Source organism: Cryptosporidium andersoni (assembly GCF_001865355.1).
Source record: "Cryptosporidium andersoni isolate 30847 chromosome Unknown contig_6, whole genome shotgun sequence".
NCBI classification, from domain to species: domain Eukaryota; phylum Apicomplexa; class Conoidasida; order Eucoccidiorida; family Cryptosporidiidae; genus Cryptosporidium; species Cryptosporidium andersoni.
Genome location: NW_027122788.1, coordinates 149,361 through 167,062, shown reverse-complemented (window position 1 = coordinate 167,062; position 17,702 = coordinate 149,361). Strand labels below are relative to the sequence as shown.

Below are 17,702 nucleotides of genomic sequence, written 5' to 3'. Positions count from 1 at the left end.
TGTAGTAGTTGTAGTAGTTGTAACTGCTGTTCTAGTACTAGTAGCTGCTGTAGTGATTGCAGTTCTACTTGTAAATTCATTATTAACTGTACTTGTAGAAGTTCTTGACATATATGGATATTTATTGTTTTCTATAACATCAAGACCATAGTATTTTTGACTAGTTACTACAGGTAACAAAACCATTGAATCCGAATTTTCGGAAATATTTTCAGAAGATGACCAAGAATACTTGCCCTGTTTTAACCTAATATCATGAGGATTAGTATTATTAAAATTAAGAAGATTTCCCTCTCCATATTTTGATTCTCTCCACTCAAAATTTATATTTGGAGTATTACTGTGAGTATTTAAAATCCATGCATTGTTAATAATATTTGAAACATCATTGCAAAGCTCTGTAGTAGCATTATTTGACCATAAATCTGAACAATTTAAACTACTAAACTGAGGAATATCAAATTTTGGTTCTTTATTAAATATTTCATCAACTTGTTGAATCAGTTCCGAATATTTTCCTGGAGGGCCTCCTCCAGAATCATATGCTACAGTTCCACAAATAGCACATGATAACTCTGAGTCTATAAGCCAACAAGGCCTCCTTCCAAGGCCTCCCTCATCATAAAAACCACATTTTTCAAAAGGAAATGTCAACTTAACCAACCAACTTGCTGAATAATTGGAACTCCAAGTTATATCACTATCTTTTATAGAAACTGGTTGTTCTTCATCTATCCAATACCAACCTGGCGGATACCTAAATAAAGTATATTTCCTTAATCCTACAAAGCATCCATTGGCTGTTTTATATGTATTTGGAAATTCATTCAAAACTCTCTTTACTGCTTTATCATCTGTTTTTTTATGTACTGTTGCTAAAGTCACTGGATATTCATGCATATTTGCTTCTCCCAAGTAACTTGCCTTAGTTACTGCTGTAGATCCTAGCTCATTACATACTCTAAATCCATAAGAATATGTTCTTGGCTTATCAAATGTTACAACTTTAAAACATCGAGTATTTTCACTATTAGGAGTCCAACCAACAGGACAAATTGCTCTTCCAGCAGTACTTGAACTTAGTATTCCATGAAATAACCATGTTAACCAAATTAATACTAAAAAAGTCAAATGTAATTAAATTTCAGTAATTAGATCTATCATTTATAATTTTAATCTAATTCATTAATCTTACCTATTGCCTCATCATGTATAAAGCTATTAATCATCATACTTTAAATGTATATTGATATTTAAACTTAAATCTTTTTGGTCCTAATTTTATTTGTGCCATACATTATCGAAGTCTATCTAAAATTCCATGCTTAATATATTTTCTGTACCCGGTACCGGGTTATCTTATAAAAAAGCCCAAAATAACATTAGCGCCATTCCACTTAATAATTTGCAAAATGGAAACTAATAAAATGTAAATTTTAGAATTAAAAAAGAAAAAAAAAAAGGAGAACATGAGCAATACTAAATTAGATGAATTTGAGACAGTGGTATGTCAATTTATATATATAAATAAGATTTCTATTTAAGAATTTACTTAAAACTTAAATATATTTTAAATAGGATGGAGTTTATTCCTCAGGTTGTATAACTGAAGTTGAATCTATTGCACAAGCCCTAGTTGATCTTGTAGAAGGATTTCCTGAAATATTGGATGACAATTGTAATATTGATCTTGAGGTGCGTTAACTAAATCTAAACCTCCCTACACTTTTTTTTATTATTAAATTTTATATTACATATTCTTAGATAGAAGGTCGAATTGGCACAATTATGAGTGATACTTCTCGTGAAAGGATTAAACTTCCTTGTGAGGGTCTAACTCTATTAGCCCCTTCTGATAAAGATTTCCCATATCGTTTTGTTCCTGGTGTACAAAAGTGGCAAATGCAAGCAGTTATAGATGAACTTAAAAAAAATCTTGAAGAAACAAAAATTCCTTATAAAGTTAATACAAGAAATACTTCAGATTACTATGTATTAAATTCAGAAAATTCTAGTCATTCTGATAAATCACTTATTCGTGTAAGCTTTATTTCACCTAAAACAGCCACAGATAAACCAGTAGATACTATTTGGAAAGAGAAAATTGCTATATTTGATTTTTATAGCCCTGGGTATAATAATGATATTGATGGAAATTGTAACTATACTGATCAAACATTTAGAGATTTCCGTATAGCAATTAATATAGAACATAAGGAAAATCCGACACTTATTATGAATTCATTAGTTGGGCAAATTGAAAATGTATGTGTTCTAGAGAGAAGAAGAAATCGTGAAACACTTGATGTTTCTACTTTTGTATTAGATGCTACAAATGTAACTCAAATAGAGAGTCGAAGAGGTTATAGGCATAATGAAACATATGAATTAGAGCTTGAACTGAAGTCATCACATTTTTTACCTTTATTAAAATCTTATATAAAGGAATTAAATAATGGAAATTTAAAAATAATTGGACAACATCCATTTATACGTCTTTTAACAAATTTCCTTAATTTATCATTTGGGATAACTTTATTTTTAAATAGTCAGAAACAAAATAATCAAATTAATATAGATAATCTAAATAGCAAAAATTCTGATATTAGTAAAATTATAGATTTAACAATGTGTACTCAATCCGAAGAACTTATTGAATACTACAGGAAATATATTTGCCCTGTAACCCCTATCTTAGGTGACTATCTATATAGAGCAATAGCTAAAGATAAGATAGAATATGGAAGAGATGAACCATTATCAGAAACTGATATTAAAGTATCTCTTGGTATATTACCAATTAAAGTTGACAAAGTAGAGACATAATATTATATTTATACAATTTTTCCTATTAATGAATATAATATAGGTAAATTTTTGTCAGACTTTATTGATAATATATTCAAAAGTTGATTCCTATCTAAAATTTGTATATTATCTAAACTTTTGTTTTCTTCTGAATTTATATTCATTCCAGATTCACACAATAAAACTGAACTACTACTTGAATATCCATTATGTATTAAATATTCATAAATAAGAGAATTTATTATTATATTTTCCCTTGGAATACATGGTTTAGAATCCTCCTTATAATCAAAAGGAAATTACACTATAGTAATCATAATTTTAATATTCAAAAAAAAATCTACATACCTCATCATTAATTGCAACAAGGATCTCAGCCATTAACTTGGCTTTAATTTCATTTAAAACACCTCTCTTGTCTAATTCACACCTTACCACTAAAATAGTCAAATCCACATTATTTATAAATATCAAGTCAAATCAAGTTATACATACCATCCTTCAAATCCTCTAAAGATATATCCTTTGAAGTCATTCTTATATATTACTTTTTTTTTTTTTAATATATAAATTCTACTTTTATAAGTATTATTACTTATTTTAAAAATGCAAGCCCATTTTTTGCCGCCTAAAAAATAGCGGTATTGAATTTATTGTGATTTTATCTTGAAATGTAATAAAGTTAATAAAATCCAATGGGAAATTTTATATATCCTAGAACAGCTGCAAATATATCACCAGATAAATCATTTTATGATTATACTCTTAAAACACTTGAAGGAGAATTATATCCCTTATCATCACTTAAAGGGAAAGTTGTTATGATAACAAATGTAGCATCGAAATGTGGCTATAGTTATAAATATTATAACCAAATGGTAAGAATGCATTCTGTATTTGCTCCTTTTGGATTTGAGATATTGGCAATTCCATCAAGAGAATTCCTAAGACAAGAATATCTAGATCCAAAAGATATTCGTAAGGCTATTAATTCATTTAATGTTAAGTTTCCTGTAATGGAATTAAGTAATGTTAATGGTGAAAATGCCCTAGATCTTATTAATTTTTTAAAGTTTAATACTCCAGAATTATATGATAAAAATAAAAATGAATTAAAAGCTATTAGTTGGAATTTCTCAAGATTCCTTGTTAATAAAAGTGGACAAGTTGTTGATTTTAGAACAACAACAACAAGTCCTGAGGAATTAATACCAAAGATTGCAGAATTACTTAATGTTAAGAATTATCAAGAATTATTTGATAAATATGATAAGGATTATCCTCAAACTATAGAATATCAAGTAGGTACATGTAGTTTAAATTGAAATATAGGGAGAAAAAGTCAGAAATTATAATAAACATTTAAACTTAATATGAATTATACACTATTTTTATTATTTTGATTTACAAAAAAAGTTCATATGTAGCAAATATTGAAGATAATGAAGGTCCTATTACAGATAACATACTGAATAAAATGACGATGAAATTTATAATAAATGATTTATTATTATACCATAATATATAGTATACAAAAATTGGATATATAGCTGCAGTAAAAGCATCTATATAACCACAAAATAACTCCACATATTGAGTACAACTCTTTGCAATATGAGATAATAATATTGCAATTAGTAAAATACTAATAGATAAATATACACGATAACTTCTAATAACCCTATATACTTTAGCTGTTTGTTCATCAGTTTGTGTTGATATTAATTCAGAAGAATCTAAACTTCTGGCTTTATATTTATAAAGCTCCTTATAAATAAATGCCATTGTTGATTCTGTTGAATTACTTAATTTAACACACAAAGTATAGTCATGTTGATTCCTATTCTTAAAGAGTATTTGGAATACATCCTCTATTGCTAATTCTGACATATAATTAATAAGACCAATATCATTAATTATAAAATTAGATAGAGATATAGTAAAAAGAGGTATAATAACACATAGAGAAATACAACTCAAAATACGTGAAAATCCCATTATATTATCACAAGGAGAAAAATTCTGGGTAATATTATTCATAGTTGCTTCTCCAAAAGTATAATAGGCAGATATTGTCATTAATAATGAAAAAGATAATAAAAATATCATAGAAGCAGAAATTACATAAATACAACGTTTTGAACTACATTTCTTGACATTTAATACAGCGGGTACCACAAGACAATGACAAAGAAATGCATATGTTGCAAAAGAAAACATTTTAGATGCTTCAAAAAATCCATGTGAAGGTAGTAATGTTGTTGGACCCATAATTGGAGGCATTGGACCATCATAGGGAATAATTATAGATCTAAAAAATACTGCACTTACAAGAATAAAAAATGATAATACAGAAAACCATCCCAAAAAATCTAAATCTGAAACTTTAGATCTTATTGAAAAAGGTATAACAATAAATAAAAATATAATTGAAAGTATATATTCATTTTTTAAATATTCTAAAAATTGTATTTCTGGATAACTGAAAGTAGCATGTGTTAATAAATCTATAGTAAAACTTCTTAATAGTATAAAATATACTGGAAGGGCATAAGCCATAGATAAGAAACAAATTATAGAAATAGCTTTAAAATGAAATCTCATATTTGATTTCATTTCACTAATTTCATCATTAGAAAGAATTATATCAGTTGAATTTGCTAATAAATATTCTTTTGTAAATAATTCACTTCTCTTTCTAATAAATTTTCTAAGAGTATGAAGAGTACTAGTACGTACTAATAAAGATGATAAGTCTACTGCTCCTATTTCAAGAGATCCAACAACAAATATTGAATGGGTAATAATTGCAGATATTGCACAAATAATTAATGTAAAAATGCCAAGAATAAAACCTGCCATCTTCATACCATATGTTAAAAATACAATACCAGAACCCAGACAACCAGCAGTCATAGTAGCAAATGCTTGACTAGCACTTCTAAAGCTATCATCATTCCCTTCTTTTTCAATATCCATTTTTTTTTCTTCTTGCTATTTTTATTAAAAATGTCAAAATAAGAGGGGATATTTATAATAGAAACGAACATATGGCGCTTTTATCGTTATCTTCGTTACCTCTTTTGGCGGTTTCTGTGTGTAGATAATGTAAATTATTTTTTGTATTTTATAAGGTGTGAAATTTTAATCATTTATGTGCAATAAATCAATGTGTGCAAACTTTAGTTGAAATTTTAATATAATGTCAAATTCTATTATTAAATAATTTGGATATGGCCTTATTTTATCTTAAGCAGGTACATTTTTTTTAAAAAATGAAAAATATTAAAATACTTCCTTATATCCTTCCATTTATATTATTACTTTTTATACAAAATTCAGAACAAAATTATTATAGTGATTATAATTCTAAAGTGGATACTGAAGCCTTAGTAATTCAAGATTTTATGAAATTTTTAGTAAATAATGCTCTTTTCCCATTAAGTGCTGTTTCTCGAGGCTATTGTCTATACCAATCTGTTATATATTATTCAAACAAAAATTTATATCCAAATTTTGAGACTACTGCTTTAGGGGCTATTTTATTAAGTATGAATTGGAAACATACAAATTCTTTTATAAATAAATGTAGTAAATCACTTAAAATTATTGAAGATGATCTTTTAGGTATTAATCGAAACAGAAAAAATAATTGGGTAAAGAAAACAATAAAAAATAAAACTATTCGTATACAAAAAATAAAAATTTGCAATTTAGTACATTCTTGTATAAAATCTCTTGAAAAATATAATCAAATAGAACATTTACGTCAAATATTATATGTTGAAACTCATTATAAAAATCTTTATGGGAATTTAGCAGCTGAAGAAGAAGCTTGGAAAACTATTAAAATAATTAGACAATTATTGGAATCAAATTTATTAGATGGAAATATATATAATTATCTTAAATCATTTATTTTACATCACTATATAAATAGAATTATTATATATGTTAATTTAGAACCAATATCACTTTATGCTTCAATAGGACTTCTTAATACTATGAATAGAGATCATACTTTAAATAATTGGATTTTATCAGCTTCAAAATCTTCTATACATCAGTCTGCATATGATCCTGTTACTAATATTAGATATGATCCTAAAAAGAGTTTAAAATCTAATATTTATAATTTTAAATATAGGACATGTATTCATGTTATATGGTCATCTAGGATATTATTAGAAAATGATGAACAATCACAATCACATTTATTTCTTGAAAATTCAATGTCTAATTTAATAACATTTTTTCAAGATAGAATTGAATGGTTATGTTATAAATTATTTACTCATACAGAATTAGTTACAATAGGTAACTAAGAATTTTTTTTTTTTAATATTTCATAGATTTTCTATATTATTGAGTTGATATTTAATTATAATTATAAATTATTATATTATTTACTAAATTATTAGATTAAAATTCTCTTATTTTCTCTTTTTTTAAAAAATTAAAAATAATACTATTAATTTTAATAAGGAAATAGATTATATTATTTTAATATTATATATATATATATATTTCTTCTTTATTAAAATATCAATAATTGAGATTTTATATCAAGTTTTAACTTGGATACATTATTAGATTATTGGGTGCTAGACTGATTATATCATTATTTGTAAATTACACACATTATTAATAAATGTATAAAAAATATCTTTTTAAATACTTACTATATTATTTTATTGTCACAATAGGTATGTTAAACATATTTTAAAAGTTCTAGGTAATAAATTAATCATGAATTAAAAGAATAACTTAGTTTATTTTTATATTACCTCAAAGTAATTAAAAGATCTAAAAATACTTTATTCTTATTTTATAGTTTCAATATATATATCATATGGAAAAAAAATCGATAACTTTATACAAAATTGGAATCATATTGGAATATATGAAGTGAATGTTCAAGGTGCTAATGATCATAATATAATTCAGAAAGAGTTAAACATAGATACTGCAATAAATAAACAAAATATAACATCAAAGGATATCAAAAATAATACAGAAATATCATATAATCATATTATTATTGATGATATTATATGTGAATGTCAGATAACAGTAAGTTATATCTTTATAGAAAAAAAAAGTTAATAAAACAAGGGTATTCATTTTTGATGGGAATATAATTATAATTATTACATTATTATTATTATTGGTATCTTATATATTAATATTATTTACTAAATTCCTTAATAATTACAAATTTCTATTAATTTTTTTTTTCTTTTTTTAGAATGAGATATGTTGGTCAAAAGCAAGATGTATTAGTTTAGCTTCTAGTATAACTATTTTATCATTATTCTCAGTTATAATAGTTGCTTGGATTTTACAAATATTAGTAGCTTATATTGCTAGTAAAGAATATACAAGAATAAAAGAACGGATATTAAATGAAAAAAAAACCAAAAAATTAGCTAAAGGTAAAAGGTAATTTATTACTATAATACAAAGTACAAATTAGCTTAGTAAATTTAATATTTTCAATTTTCAATTAATATTAAAAATATAAGAAAAAAAAATCCCAATATATTGAAATATTTTAACTAGATCAAATCTTAATAATACCCTATACGCATTAAAAATCTAAAATTACCTTAAAATAGATCTAATAAATAATTTCATTAATTACTAAAAATAATCCAAAGATCTTATTATTCGAATTATAATAAAAATATATTCTGCCCCCCCCCCCCAGATCTAGATATTTTTAGATCTAGACCTAAATATCCTTAAACAAACAAAAATTTCCTTCAGAAAAATATAAATAATAAATTGTTTTAAAAAATATAAACTATAAATAATTGAATTTTATTTAATGGTACATTCAAAAGCAAAGAAACAAAGTTCATGTAATACTTCAGCAGAAGAAAAACAGGATGAAAGATTTATATCATTCATACCAAATTCAATTACTAGAATCTTGGCAATATTATCTTTTATTATAGCTTCAATTTCTTCAGTATATTATAATAATAGTGTTTTTAAAGGTATTATCAAATTTCCTGTATTTGTTTCTTGTATTCAACAATTTATTGGTATTATAATAATGTCAACTGTTGCTCTTATTAAAAAGATGATAAAAAAAATTAAAGAAGATGAATTAATAGAACATAATAAATCTAAAGATGTTAGCTCATTAGCTAAACTTATTTATGCAGCTCCGGTAGCATTTTTCTTTTCATTTAATATTTCTTTTAATAATATATGTTTAACTCATGGTAAAGTTTCTACTTATGCAATGGCTAAGTCTACAACTTTAATGTGGTCATTACTTTTACAATATATTCTTCTTGGTATAAAAGTTAAATTAACATCTTTAATCTCTTGTATTATTATTATTAGTGGTGTATTAATTAGTGCTTTTGATCCAAAATCACTTTTTTTAAAATCTTTAATATATGGTTGTATTTCATCATTTTCACAAAGTTGTTATAATATTACTCTTAAATGGATATTACCAAAAGTTAATAATGACTCTGTATCATTATTAAAATATGTACAATTATTTTCTGTTATTTTCTTTTTTATTCCAATGTTTGGTACTGGAGAATTAATACCAGCATTTACAACTTCTGGTTGTTTTGATTTTAATGATCCAAGAAGAATGATATATCTTTGGGGAATTATAGCAATTTCAGCTATATTAGCTATTTGTGTTAATCAAAGTACATATATTGTTATTGGTTTAACTACTCCTGCTACATTTAATGTTTGTGGTTTAGTTAAACAAGCATTACAAACATTAGGTGGTGTAGTGTATTTAGGTGAAAAATTATCATATAGAACACTTGTATCTGTATGTTTAACTTTTTGTGGTTCAGCTTCTTATACTATTACTAATCATTTTATTTCAAAACCAAAAGTAACTGAAGAAGAACAAAAGATTATTGAAGAAAAATACAAGGAAATTGCAAGAAATTCCATTGGTACAGCATCAGATGTTTTTGAAAATGCTCAAGATGATATTATTAATATATCTAAAGTATATCAAGAAATAATTCCACTAAAGAATGATATTGAACAAGGTCTATCTACTTCTAGATCTGATAAATCTATTCATTAAGATTTAGTTATCTATCTTATCAAATTACTATTTAATATCACTTAAAATATTAAAAGTTAAGGAATTTCTGTATTTTAATATTTCTCAAATATTTTAGAAATCGCGCAATAAGATAATTTATTTTATTAAAATCATCTAATTATATAAAAACTTATGTAGTTAATATATTGTTGATATATTTATATATTTATATATTATTAGATAAATCATCACTTCAATAAAATCTTATCAAATTTATTAGAAGTTAATAGAAAATCCTAAATTTATTCATATCTGAGATTCCATAGGTAACGGTATCTTCGAGCTAGGCGCTAAAATTTTAAAGTGGTATATGCGTACTGTAGAAATATAATACGTAATATTAATATAAGTAGATAAAATTATTAAAATCTTTTTTTTTTTATTATTCTTACTTTTAAATATTGTTTAAGTTTATTTTTTTTTATTTTCTTCAATAATAAGATGGTAGTAGATAATAAGACCCCCAATGATATATCATTTATGGGTCTCCCTAAATTTGCAACTGCCTCAATTGCTATTATTCTTTATATGAGTTGTTCTATTGGATGTGTATATTTAAATAAGTGGATATTAACTTATGTTGGGCAATGTAATGGTTTTATACCTCTAGTACAGCAAGCTATTGGAGTTATAGTTATGAGGGTTTGTATATTTACTGTGAATTTTTTTGGACATAATGATTCTAATAAAAATAATGGAAAAAATAAACAAAATAAGGTGGATATTCAAGAATCATCTAGTTATTTTGTAAGGATATATAATAGATATTATTATATTTTCCCAGCTGCATTCTGTTTCTCAGCTACTACTATTCTTAATAATGCATGTCTATCACTTGCAAAATTATCTACATATTCAGTAGCTAAATCTACAACATTAATATGGAGTGTTTTATTTCAATATGTAATGTTAAGAATTAAACTTCCTTTAAGTACTATTTTAGCATGTTTTATGATTATAACTGGAGTTACAGTTGGTTCATTAGATCCTACTACTTTAGCACCCCTTGCAGTTTTTGCAGGTTGTTCATCATCTATTTTCCAAGCATTATATAATACATGTATTGCGCGCGCACTACCATATACTGAAAATGATACTTCTGAAGTTTTAGTTAGAAATCAGGAACTTGCATCAATAATGTTAATTATATATTTATTAATATCAGGTGAGATTGTATTTTTATTTCGGTATTCTCCTTGTTTTGATATATATTCTGCATTATTTTTAAAATCATGGTTAATATTTATATTAACAACGATATGTGCTGCTGGTGTAAATAAATTTACATTTATGGTTATTGGTTTAACTGAACCATCTACTTTTTCAGTTATTGGCTTTACAAAAGCTGCTCTTCAGACTACTGGTGGTTGGTTAATATATAGTGATCCTTATACAACAAAGTCAATACTTTCTGTAACATTAACATTATCTGGTTCTCTAATTTATGGATTAACAAGATCTAGTTCTAAGAAGAATGAGAAGGAAGATATTGAACAGATCCGTCGTTTAACTAAATGTTCAGTTGCATCAATTGGAGATATTGAATCAACTCCATATTTAGAAGAGAGTATAGATAAAGATAGTGATAAATGTGAGAAACAGAAGTTAATTGTAAATAAGATTTGAAGATACAAATTTATTATGGGAAGTCTTTTATTTTTATTATTATTAGATTTATATTGACTTTTAAGGGCAATTTTTTTTGACATTTTTTACTTTTTACTTTTTACTTTTATCTCTATCTCTAAAATCACCAATTTTTTTGTGATTTTATATTAGTAAATACCTATGATAAGGTAGTTGTAAAATTATTAGGATATTTTATTAAAATAATGTATTTTTAGGAACTAATGTTCCCTTTTTTTTTATAATATTAGATAATATAGATGTCTCTGATTTATTACTAATATCTAATTTTCTCTTCCCCCTCTTGTTTTTATTTTTATTTTTATTTTTATTTTTATTTTTAGAAAATATTATACGTTCAGGCGCCTTTTTGAGACATAACTTATTGAGATTTACTATTAACTAAATTAAAAATATCCAATGGTGATAAATATTGGTAATAGGATATATAACTAATATCTAATTTATAATATAATACGCTATTAGAGACAATAGATATTGTTAGACTAGACATTAATGATAATATATTTACTTATTATAGTGGTTTGATTTGTTATACATAGTGGGTATCTACTACGATAATATTATTAGATAATATTATAGACTACTGATAATGCACTCCATTAGTGGAGAGATGCAAATAGTTACCTCTCACTATGATTAAGAAGACGACAAGTTAAACTATCAGATCCTAACTTTACCTATATTTTAATTCTTTTTAATTCAGATTTTCTTATTAGAATTGTTATAAGAATGACTGGAAGTTTTGGAAATAAATCTAGTTCTCAAGATGAGGTTAGATATTGTTGTGGTTTATCAAATATGGTAGCTACTCCAATTGCTATGGTTGCATTTATTGCATCTTCTATTGGATGTGTTTATTACAATAAGAAGTGTTATCATTCAAATATACCTTTTCCTATTTTCATGTCTTGGGCTCAACAATTAATAGGTATGTTGGTAATGTCTACATTCTTAACTATTAGAGGTTTAGTCAGTGGTAATAAGGAAGTATCTGCTAATATTCCTCTCAGTAAACGTTTACATAGATATAAATATGCAGTATGGGTTGCTTTATGTTTTTGTATGAATATTTCATTTAATAATCGATGCTTGATGTATACTAAAGTATCTATGTATGCTATTGCCAAATCAACTACTGTATGTTACTCCTTGATACTACAGTATTTATTACTTGGAATTAAAGTTAAGCTATCATCTGCTCTATCATGTTTTGTTATTATTGGAGGTCTTGTAATTAGTCTTACTGACAATACATTTGGACTAAATCCTAAGGCTTTCCTCTTAGGTACTATATCTTCATTTTTCCAATCTTTTTATTCTATAGCAGTTAAATATACTGTACCTCATTGTGACAATTCTACAACAGAATTATTACTACATGTACAAGAACTTTCTTGTGTCATTTTCTTAATAATTGCTTACTTTTGGGGTGAACTTACAGAAGTATTAAATTCTCAGATATTTGCTTTTGTAAGTGCCCCACTTGAAGCTTTAAAATTATGGTTAATGATGGCTGGATCAGCTATATTAGCTATATCTCTTAATCAATGTTGTTATTTAGTTGTATCTTTAACAACTCCAGTAACTTACAATGTTACTGGTTTAGTTAAGCAAGCTGTACAAACAGCAGGAGGTTTCATATTCTGGAAAGAACCAATAAAACCAGGTCCAGTTATTGGTGCATGTTTAACTTTCACTGGTTCAGCTCTTTACACAACTACAAAATTATGGGATACAAATTCATCTAAATCAACTAAACAGGAAGAGATTGTAAAGGAACAAGCCCGATTATCAGTGGGTACGGCGTCTGATGCATTTGAAAATCCAATACCAGAGACCGAAAATAAGACAACTGAGAAACAACCACTTATTGAACCTGATAAGTGTGAAAAAGGTCAATCTTAATTCCAATTCTTTGAGTATTTTGAAATATTAATAAATTGACATTAATTCGGAAAAATTTAGTTCTAAGAGTTACATATTCAAACTCTTTCTAGAACATCATTAGTAATAAAAGAATTGGTATGAGGTAGGTTCTAGATTCACCTCTATTGTGATAGATTGAATTCTAAGTTTGATTTATGGAATATTGAATTAATTTCTTGATTAAATGTACTAGGATATTTAATGAGATGTCACATATCTACAATTTTTTTTTCTCTTTTTTCTTTCAAATTTATTATATTTATTTTACACTTCTTTTTATAAGTTTAATATTCATTATATTTCCTAATATGTGGTTGGTTATTTAAGGACATAAACCATAATTTAAGTTTCTTAAATTTTATGAGAATAACTATTAATTGATAATTATTATTTCCATAATATTTGAAGAAATATTTATTTTATTAAAGAACTGAAACACTTGTTTATTCTTAGTTTTTTTTTCTCAAAAGAGAGTACTGAATATAAAGAAAGATATAAGAATTGCTCCTAATGATGGAACTATTTTCCATGCTTTAGATGTCATTGAAACATCAACAACTATATTACCAGCTGTGACATGAACCAAAGTTTTTGAATATGAATCTTTTGAATTAAAAGGTATTTTAATTGGTGTATTAACACCCATTACAATTACATTACTATTAGGAATGATCATATTCATAATCTTATAAAAAGTATTTGTATTTGAATTGTGAATTGAATATAAGATACAATTATACGATGATGTAAGTATAAAAACTAAACAATCTGAATATAAATTGCAGTATACTTTACAAATTTGATCTAAATGTTCTATATTAGTTGAATTTAATTGAAATTGTTCAACTATATATAAGTTCTGATCATTAATATCTACAGAATATCCATACCAAAAAGAACTACAGACTGAAGGTCCAATAGTTATGTTAGGTAGATGATAAGAGAATGTTTCACCTGGTAATATAGCTTGTTTGAAACATGTATTTGAACTAGAATTATAAAGAAAATATGAACTTAAACCTGCCATCTTAAGAACTAATGCTTGACAATCTGCTGCACTCTCTGCATTTGTCTCACTCATTTGTAGTGAATAAGGTTCCTCTAGTAGCTTAGTATAAAGCCCTACATTATGAAAATAACAAGGGCATGCTATTGGACCTGTTATAATTCCTAATGTATGTACATTTCTTTGAAAAGAATAATTTTCACTTGAATAACCACTACAAATATTTTGTTGATTGTTATAACTCCAAAATATACAATCACTTGTTTGACTACAAGTATTTTGACATTGACCTGGACTAATAAATGTAGGAATTGAGAATATTAAAGTACCTGAAAATCTTGAACCATATTCATAACAATTATTGGAAAATTTAGATATATATAATGGAGCCCATGAATTCACCTCAACAAATATTTCAATAGTAGAACTTATACATGGGAAAATTTCTGGAATCACTACATTATTTATATATATTATTGCCGAAGAATCATAAATAGATCTAATAAATGTAAATTCAATTGTCATACCACTAAAAATTTTGAATGACATATTTTGAATCTGGAATGAATTATGAGATTTAAAAATATTTAAAATATCTTCATATGTTCCAGAAATAATTTGTTGAGCCATAGAAAGGGTTCCAGAAGAGCTTAGTGATAAAAACATACTTAAATTATCTTTGGGACATTTTAATATTATATTAGCTTCTGCAAAATTAATCCCCATCAAAAGACTTTTAATATCATTTGTAGATGAAAGCATCAATCCCCCAATTTTCCATGCAGATCCAGGTATAAAATCCCATGTAAATGATGAAACTTTATCTTCTAAAGGTGTATTTATATTTGGAAAAGGTATTTGATTAGAAATCCATGAGGTGCCAATAAGATAAATTTGACCCCATGAAACATTATCAATAAAAATATCACCAAGTGAAAAAGGACATGAAATTCCAATAGATTCTACACTCATATTTGCTTTCTCATTTCCTATTCCATAAAATTCAAATGTATAGAATCCTTCTAGTGATAGAACTGGGACTAAAGTTATTTCAAAATAAGAATTTTCTCCTACATAAGGAAATATTCCATAACCCCAACCTTTACTAAAGTCACCCTGGGAGTTAATAACTTCAAAGGTTCCACCAGAAATATCTATTATTCCACTACTAGATAATATTGGATTACTAGTTATTGTTAAATTCCCATCTGTAGGATCATTACAATTTAATATAATTTTTACACTACAATTAGCTAAAGATGAAGATGATTTATTTTCCATACTACATATACTAATTCCTACTACTTTGATATATGTAAATGGTGATAACGCTCCATTTAATATTTCAGCTCTATAATTCGTAGAGTCTGAACCTTTACTTGTTGGAACTACTAAAGGAGGAAAAGGACCATTATCTCCATAGTTAGGTACATCTAATAACGCTAGCACCTCATTATTCTTAATAATATATTCTAATAATAGTAAGAACCAAATTAATATAAGCCTCATAACTTAATCATAAATAATTATACCTATATTTACACCTTAATATTATTATTTATAAAATTACTACTTAAGAAAATATTTAGATTACAAATAGGTTAATATCTTCCGAGAAGCCAGAATACTTAATAGTGTGGATAATTTATAATATATATTATATCATTTGTAATTAATATCTATGTATTATATATCAAATTAGCTACAAATTTATGCAAAGAAAGTGAATTTTGAAAACTATACTTGATGTGTAAAAAGTTATTTACCCGCCTATTTATTATAGTCAGACAAAAAAAAGACCACTTTTTATTGTAAAACTCAATATCTAAAAATAGTTACCGCGTTAGAGTCAACTATTAGGGACTTATATGAAGTTATTCAGTGAGTGTTAATATTTGTTGTAATACTATCATAAGTTAAAAATAATAGGGGTTAATTTGAGTTATTATTATATATATGTAATATTGTATATTCCTGGAGTTCTTAAATATATAAAATAAGACGGGGATATGAAAAACACAATTTTCAAGATTTTAATTTTATTTGCACTTTTATTCCCATACATTATATGTTTAAAGGATCAATCTTCCTTAGATTTGCATAATATAAAGGGTAATTCAGATGATTCCAAAGGTAAACTGGAATATATAGATGAGTTTATTATTCCTATTGATACTACTATCATAGAATATAATTATAATTATCCTCTAATTAATATTAAAGCAAAGGCTGAAGTGAATATTAAAGATTATGAATTAAATACTGATAAGGTGGAAATAACTGATAATTCATTATTAGGCAATTTGACTCATATAGAATATAAAATGAAATTAGATAAAAATGGTCAATTAATATTTGATAAAATAGTTTATAATGAAAATAATAATATGCACTTAATAAATGATAGTATAGAGAAAATAATTGACAATAGAAAGGAACTAGATAAACAATCAATGCTTGATATCTCAGAATTATATACTAACTCAACTAAAGTCAAAGATATAATACCAGAAAATCTGTTGAATGAGATTTTATCTAATTGCACAGATATAGAATTTTTTGAAGTACCATCACTTATGAATAATGAATCTTTTTATAAAGAAAAAAGTGTACCTTTCAAAGAAAAAAAGATGAATAAATGTTCTAGACAAGGGGAAAACTCTTCTATTGTGGGTAGACATCTAGAGCTTAATGTACCTATTAATGAATCAGAGAACTCTACAGTTGATTTTACTATAGAAAATAATATGTTAATATTTGAGAAGTCTACTGAAAATATTGAAAATATAGTTATTGAACAAAATACCGATATTGATATTTTAGAAAATAGACATAAAACCTGATAACTTAAACAGGGTAGATAATTTATTTTTATTAAAAGTGGTTACAGAAGAAGAGGAAGCATATTATAAGAATTTTCTAGAACCTATTATTAAAGAAGTTCCAAAAGTTGCAGATATTTCCTATAAAGATACTCTAATTGCTGTACTTGTATATAGTGCTATTAAACCCACTATCCCCAAAATGACCATATCTACTGTAATAAATAAACTTATCACTGATGATAAAAAACTTACAGGTAAGAATTGGATCCGTCAATGTCCCATTAAGATAAAGGACTTATATAGATCTGCTAAAGTTGTTGCAACAATAAATATCCAATTAATTTGCGATGATCTACTAAAGAGATTAATTATACTCTCTAGAAGATTG

The 17,702-nt window shown here is 25.5% G+C and overlaps 12 protein-coding genes across 12 annotated transcripts in view; 8 read left to right on the top strand and 4 right to left on the bottom strand.

The window, feature by feature from the left end:
* Window positions 1-1,232, bottom strand: part of cand_034120 (uncharacterized protein) — a gene marked incomplete at both ends in the record, with an annotated part of 2,142 nt that extends 910 nt beyond the window's left edge. Inside the window, 2 exons of the mRNA XM_067213638.1 lie at window positions 39-1,118; window positions 1,196-1,232. Coding sequence (XP_067070200.1) covers window positions 39-1,118; window positions 1,196-1,232 — 1,117 coding nt within the window. The remainder of the gene's footprint in view (window positions 1-38; window positions 1,119-1,195) is intronic.
* Window positions 1,233-1,469: 237 nt separating this feature from the next.
* Window positions 1,470-2,826, top strand: cand_034110 (mRNA capping beta chain family protein; the record flags this gene model as incomplete). Its single annotated transcript, XM_067213637.1, has 3 exons — window positions 1,470-1,505; window positions 1,579-1,695; window positions 1,765-2,826. 3 exons carry the CDS (start codon window positions 1,470-1,472, stop codon window positions 2,824-2,826), a joined length of 1,215 nt encoding a protein of 404 aa, XP_067070199.1.
* An 8-nt stretch (window positions 2,827-2,834) lies between these two features.
* cand_034100 (uncharacterized protein) lies at window positions 2,835-3,343 on the bottom strand (the record flags this gene model as incomplete). The annotated part of the gene is made up of 3 exons (XM_067213636.1): window positions 2,835-3,089; window positions 3,157-3,245; window positions 3,304-3,343. The coding sequence occupies 3 exons, from the start codon at window positions 3,341-3,343 to the stop codon at window positions 2,835-2,837; spliced, it is 384 nt and encodes a 127-aa protein (XP_067070198.1).
* A 160-nt stretch (window positions 3,344-3,503) lies between these two features.
* On the top strand, window positions 3,504-4,133 carry cand_034090 (glutathione peroxidase family protein; the record flags this gene model as incomplete). Its single annotated transcript, XM_067213635.1, has 1 exon — window positions 3,504-4,133. One exon carries the CDS (start codon window positions 3,504-3,506, stop codon window positions 4,131-4,133), a length of 630 nt encoding a protein of 209 aa, XP_067070197.1.
* Window positions 4,134-4,212: 79 nt separating this feature from the next.
* Window positions 4,213-5,787, bottom strand: cand_034080 (transmembrane amino acid transporter protein; the record flags this gene model as incomplete). Its single annotated transcript, XM_067213634.1, has 1 exon — window positions 4,213-5,787. One exon carries the CDS (start codon window positions 5,785-5,787, stop codon window positions 4,213-4,215), a length of 1,575 nt encoding a protein of 524 aa, XP_067070196.1.
* Window positions 5,788-6,083: 296 nt separating this feature from the next.
* cand_034070 (uncharacterized protein) lies at window positions 6,084-7,133 on the top strand (the record flags this gene model as incomplete). The annotated part of the gene is made up of 1 exon (XM_067213633.1): window positions 6,084-7,133. One exon carries the CDS (start codon window positions 6,084-6,086, stop codon window positions 7,131-7,133), a length of 1,050 nt encoding a protein of 349 aa, XP_067070195.1.
* Window positions 7,134-7,459: 326 nt separating this feature from the next.
* cand_034060 (uncharacterized protein) lies at window positions 7,460-8,254 on the top strand (the record flags this gene model as incomplete). Its single annotated transcript, XM_067213632.1, has 3 exons — window positions 7,460-7,514; window positions 7,643-7,881; window positions 8,057-8,254. The coding sequence occupies 3 exons, from the start codon at window positions 7,460-7,462 to the stop codon at window positions 8,252-8,254; spliced, it is 492 nt and encodes a 163-aa protein (XP_067070194.1).
* Window positions 8,255-8,638: 384 nt separating this feature from the next.
* On the top strand, window positions 8,639-9,886 carry cand_034050 (uncharacterized protein; the record flags this gene model as incomplete). Its single annotated transcript, XM_067213631.1, has 1 exon — window positions 8,639-9,886. The coding sequence occupies one exon, from the start codon at window positions 8,639-8,641 to the stop codon at window positions 9,884-9,886; it is 1,248 nt and encodes a 415-aa protein (XP_067070193.1).
* A 462-nt stretch (window positions 9,887-10,348) lies between these two features.
* Window positions 10,349-11,533, top strand: cand_034040 (uncharacterized protein; the record flags this gene model as incomplete). The annotated part of the gene is made up of 1 exon (XM_067213630.1): window positions 10,349-11,533. One exon carries the CDS (start codon window positions 10,349-10,351, stop codon window positions 11,531-11,533), a length of 1,185 nt encoding a protein of 394 aa, XP_067070192.1.
* A 753-nt stretch (window positions 11,534-12,286) lies between these two features.
* On the top strand, window positions 12,287-13,462 carry cand_034030 (uncharacterized protein; the record flags this gene model as incomplete). The annotated part of the gene is made up of 1 exon (XM_067213629.1): window positions 12,287-13,462. One exon carries the CDS (start codon window positions 12,287-12,289, stop codon window positions 13,460-13,462), a length of 1,176 nt encoding a protein of 391 aa, XP_067070191.1.
* Window positions 13,463-13,946: 484 nt separating this feature from the next.
* cand_034020 (PAN domain-containing protein) lies at window positions 13,947-15,998 on the bottom strand (the record flags this gene model as incomplete). Its single annotated transcript, XM_067213628.1, has 1 exon — window positions 13,947-15,998. The coding sequence occupies one exon, from the start codon at window positions 15,996-15,998 to the stop codon at window positions 13,947-13,949; it is 2,052 nt and encodes a 683-aa protein (XP_067070190.1).
* Window positions 15,999-16,498: 500 nt separating this feature from the next.
* cand_034010 (uncharacterized protein) lies at window positions 16,499-17,332 on the top strand (the record flags this gene model as incomplete). Its single annotated transcript, XM_067213627.1, has 1 exon — window positions 16,499-17,332. The coding sequence occupies one exon, from the start codon at window positions 16,499-16,501 to the stop codon at window positions 17,330-17,332; it is 834 nt and encodes a 277-aa protein (XP_067070189.1).
* Window positions 17,333-17,702: the final 370 nt, after the last annotated feature.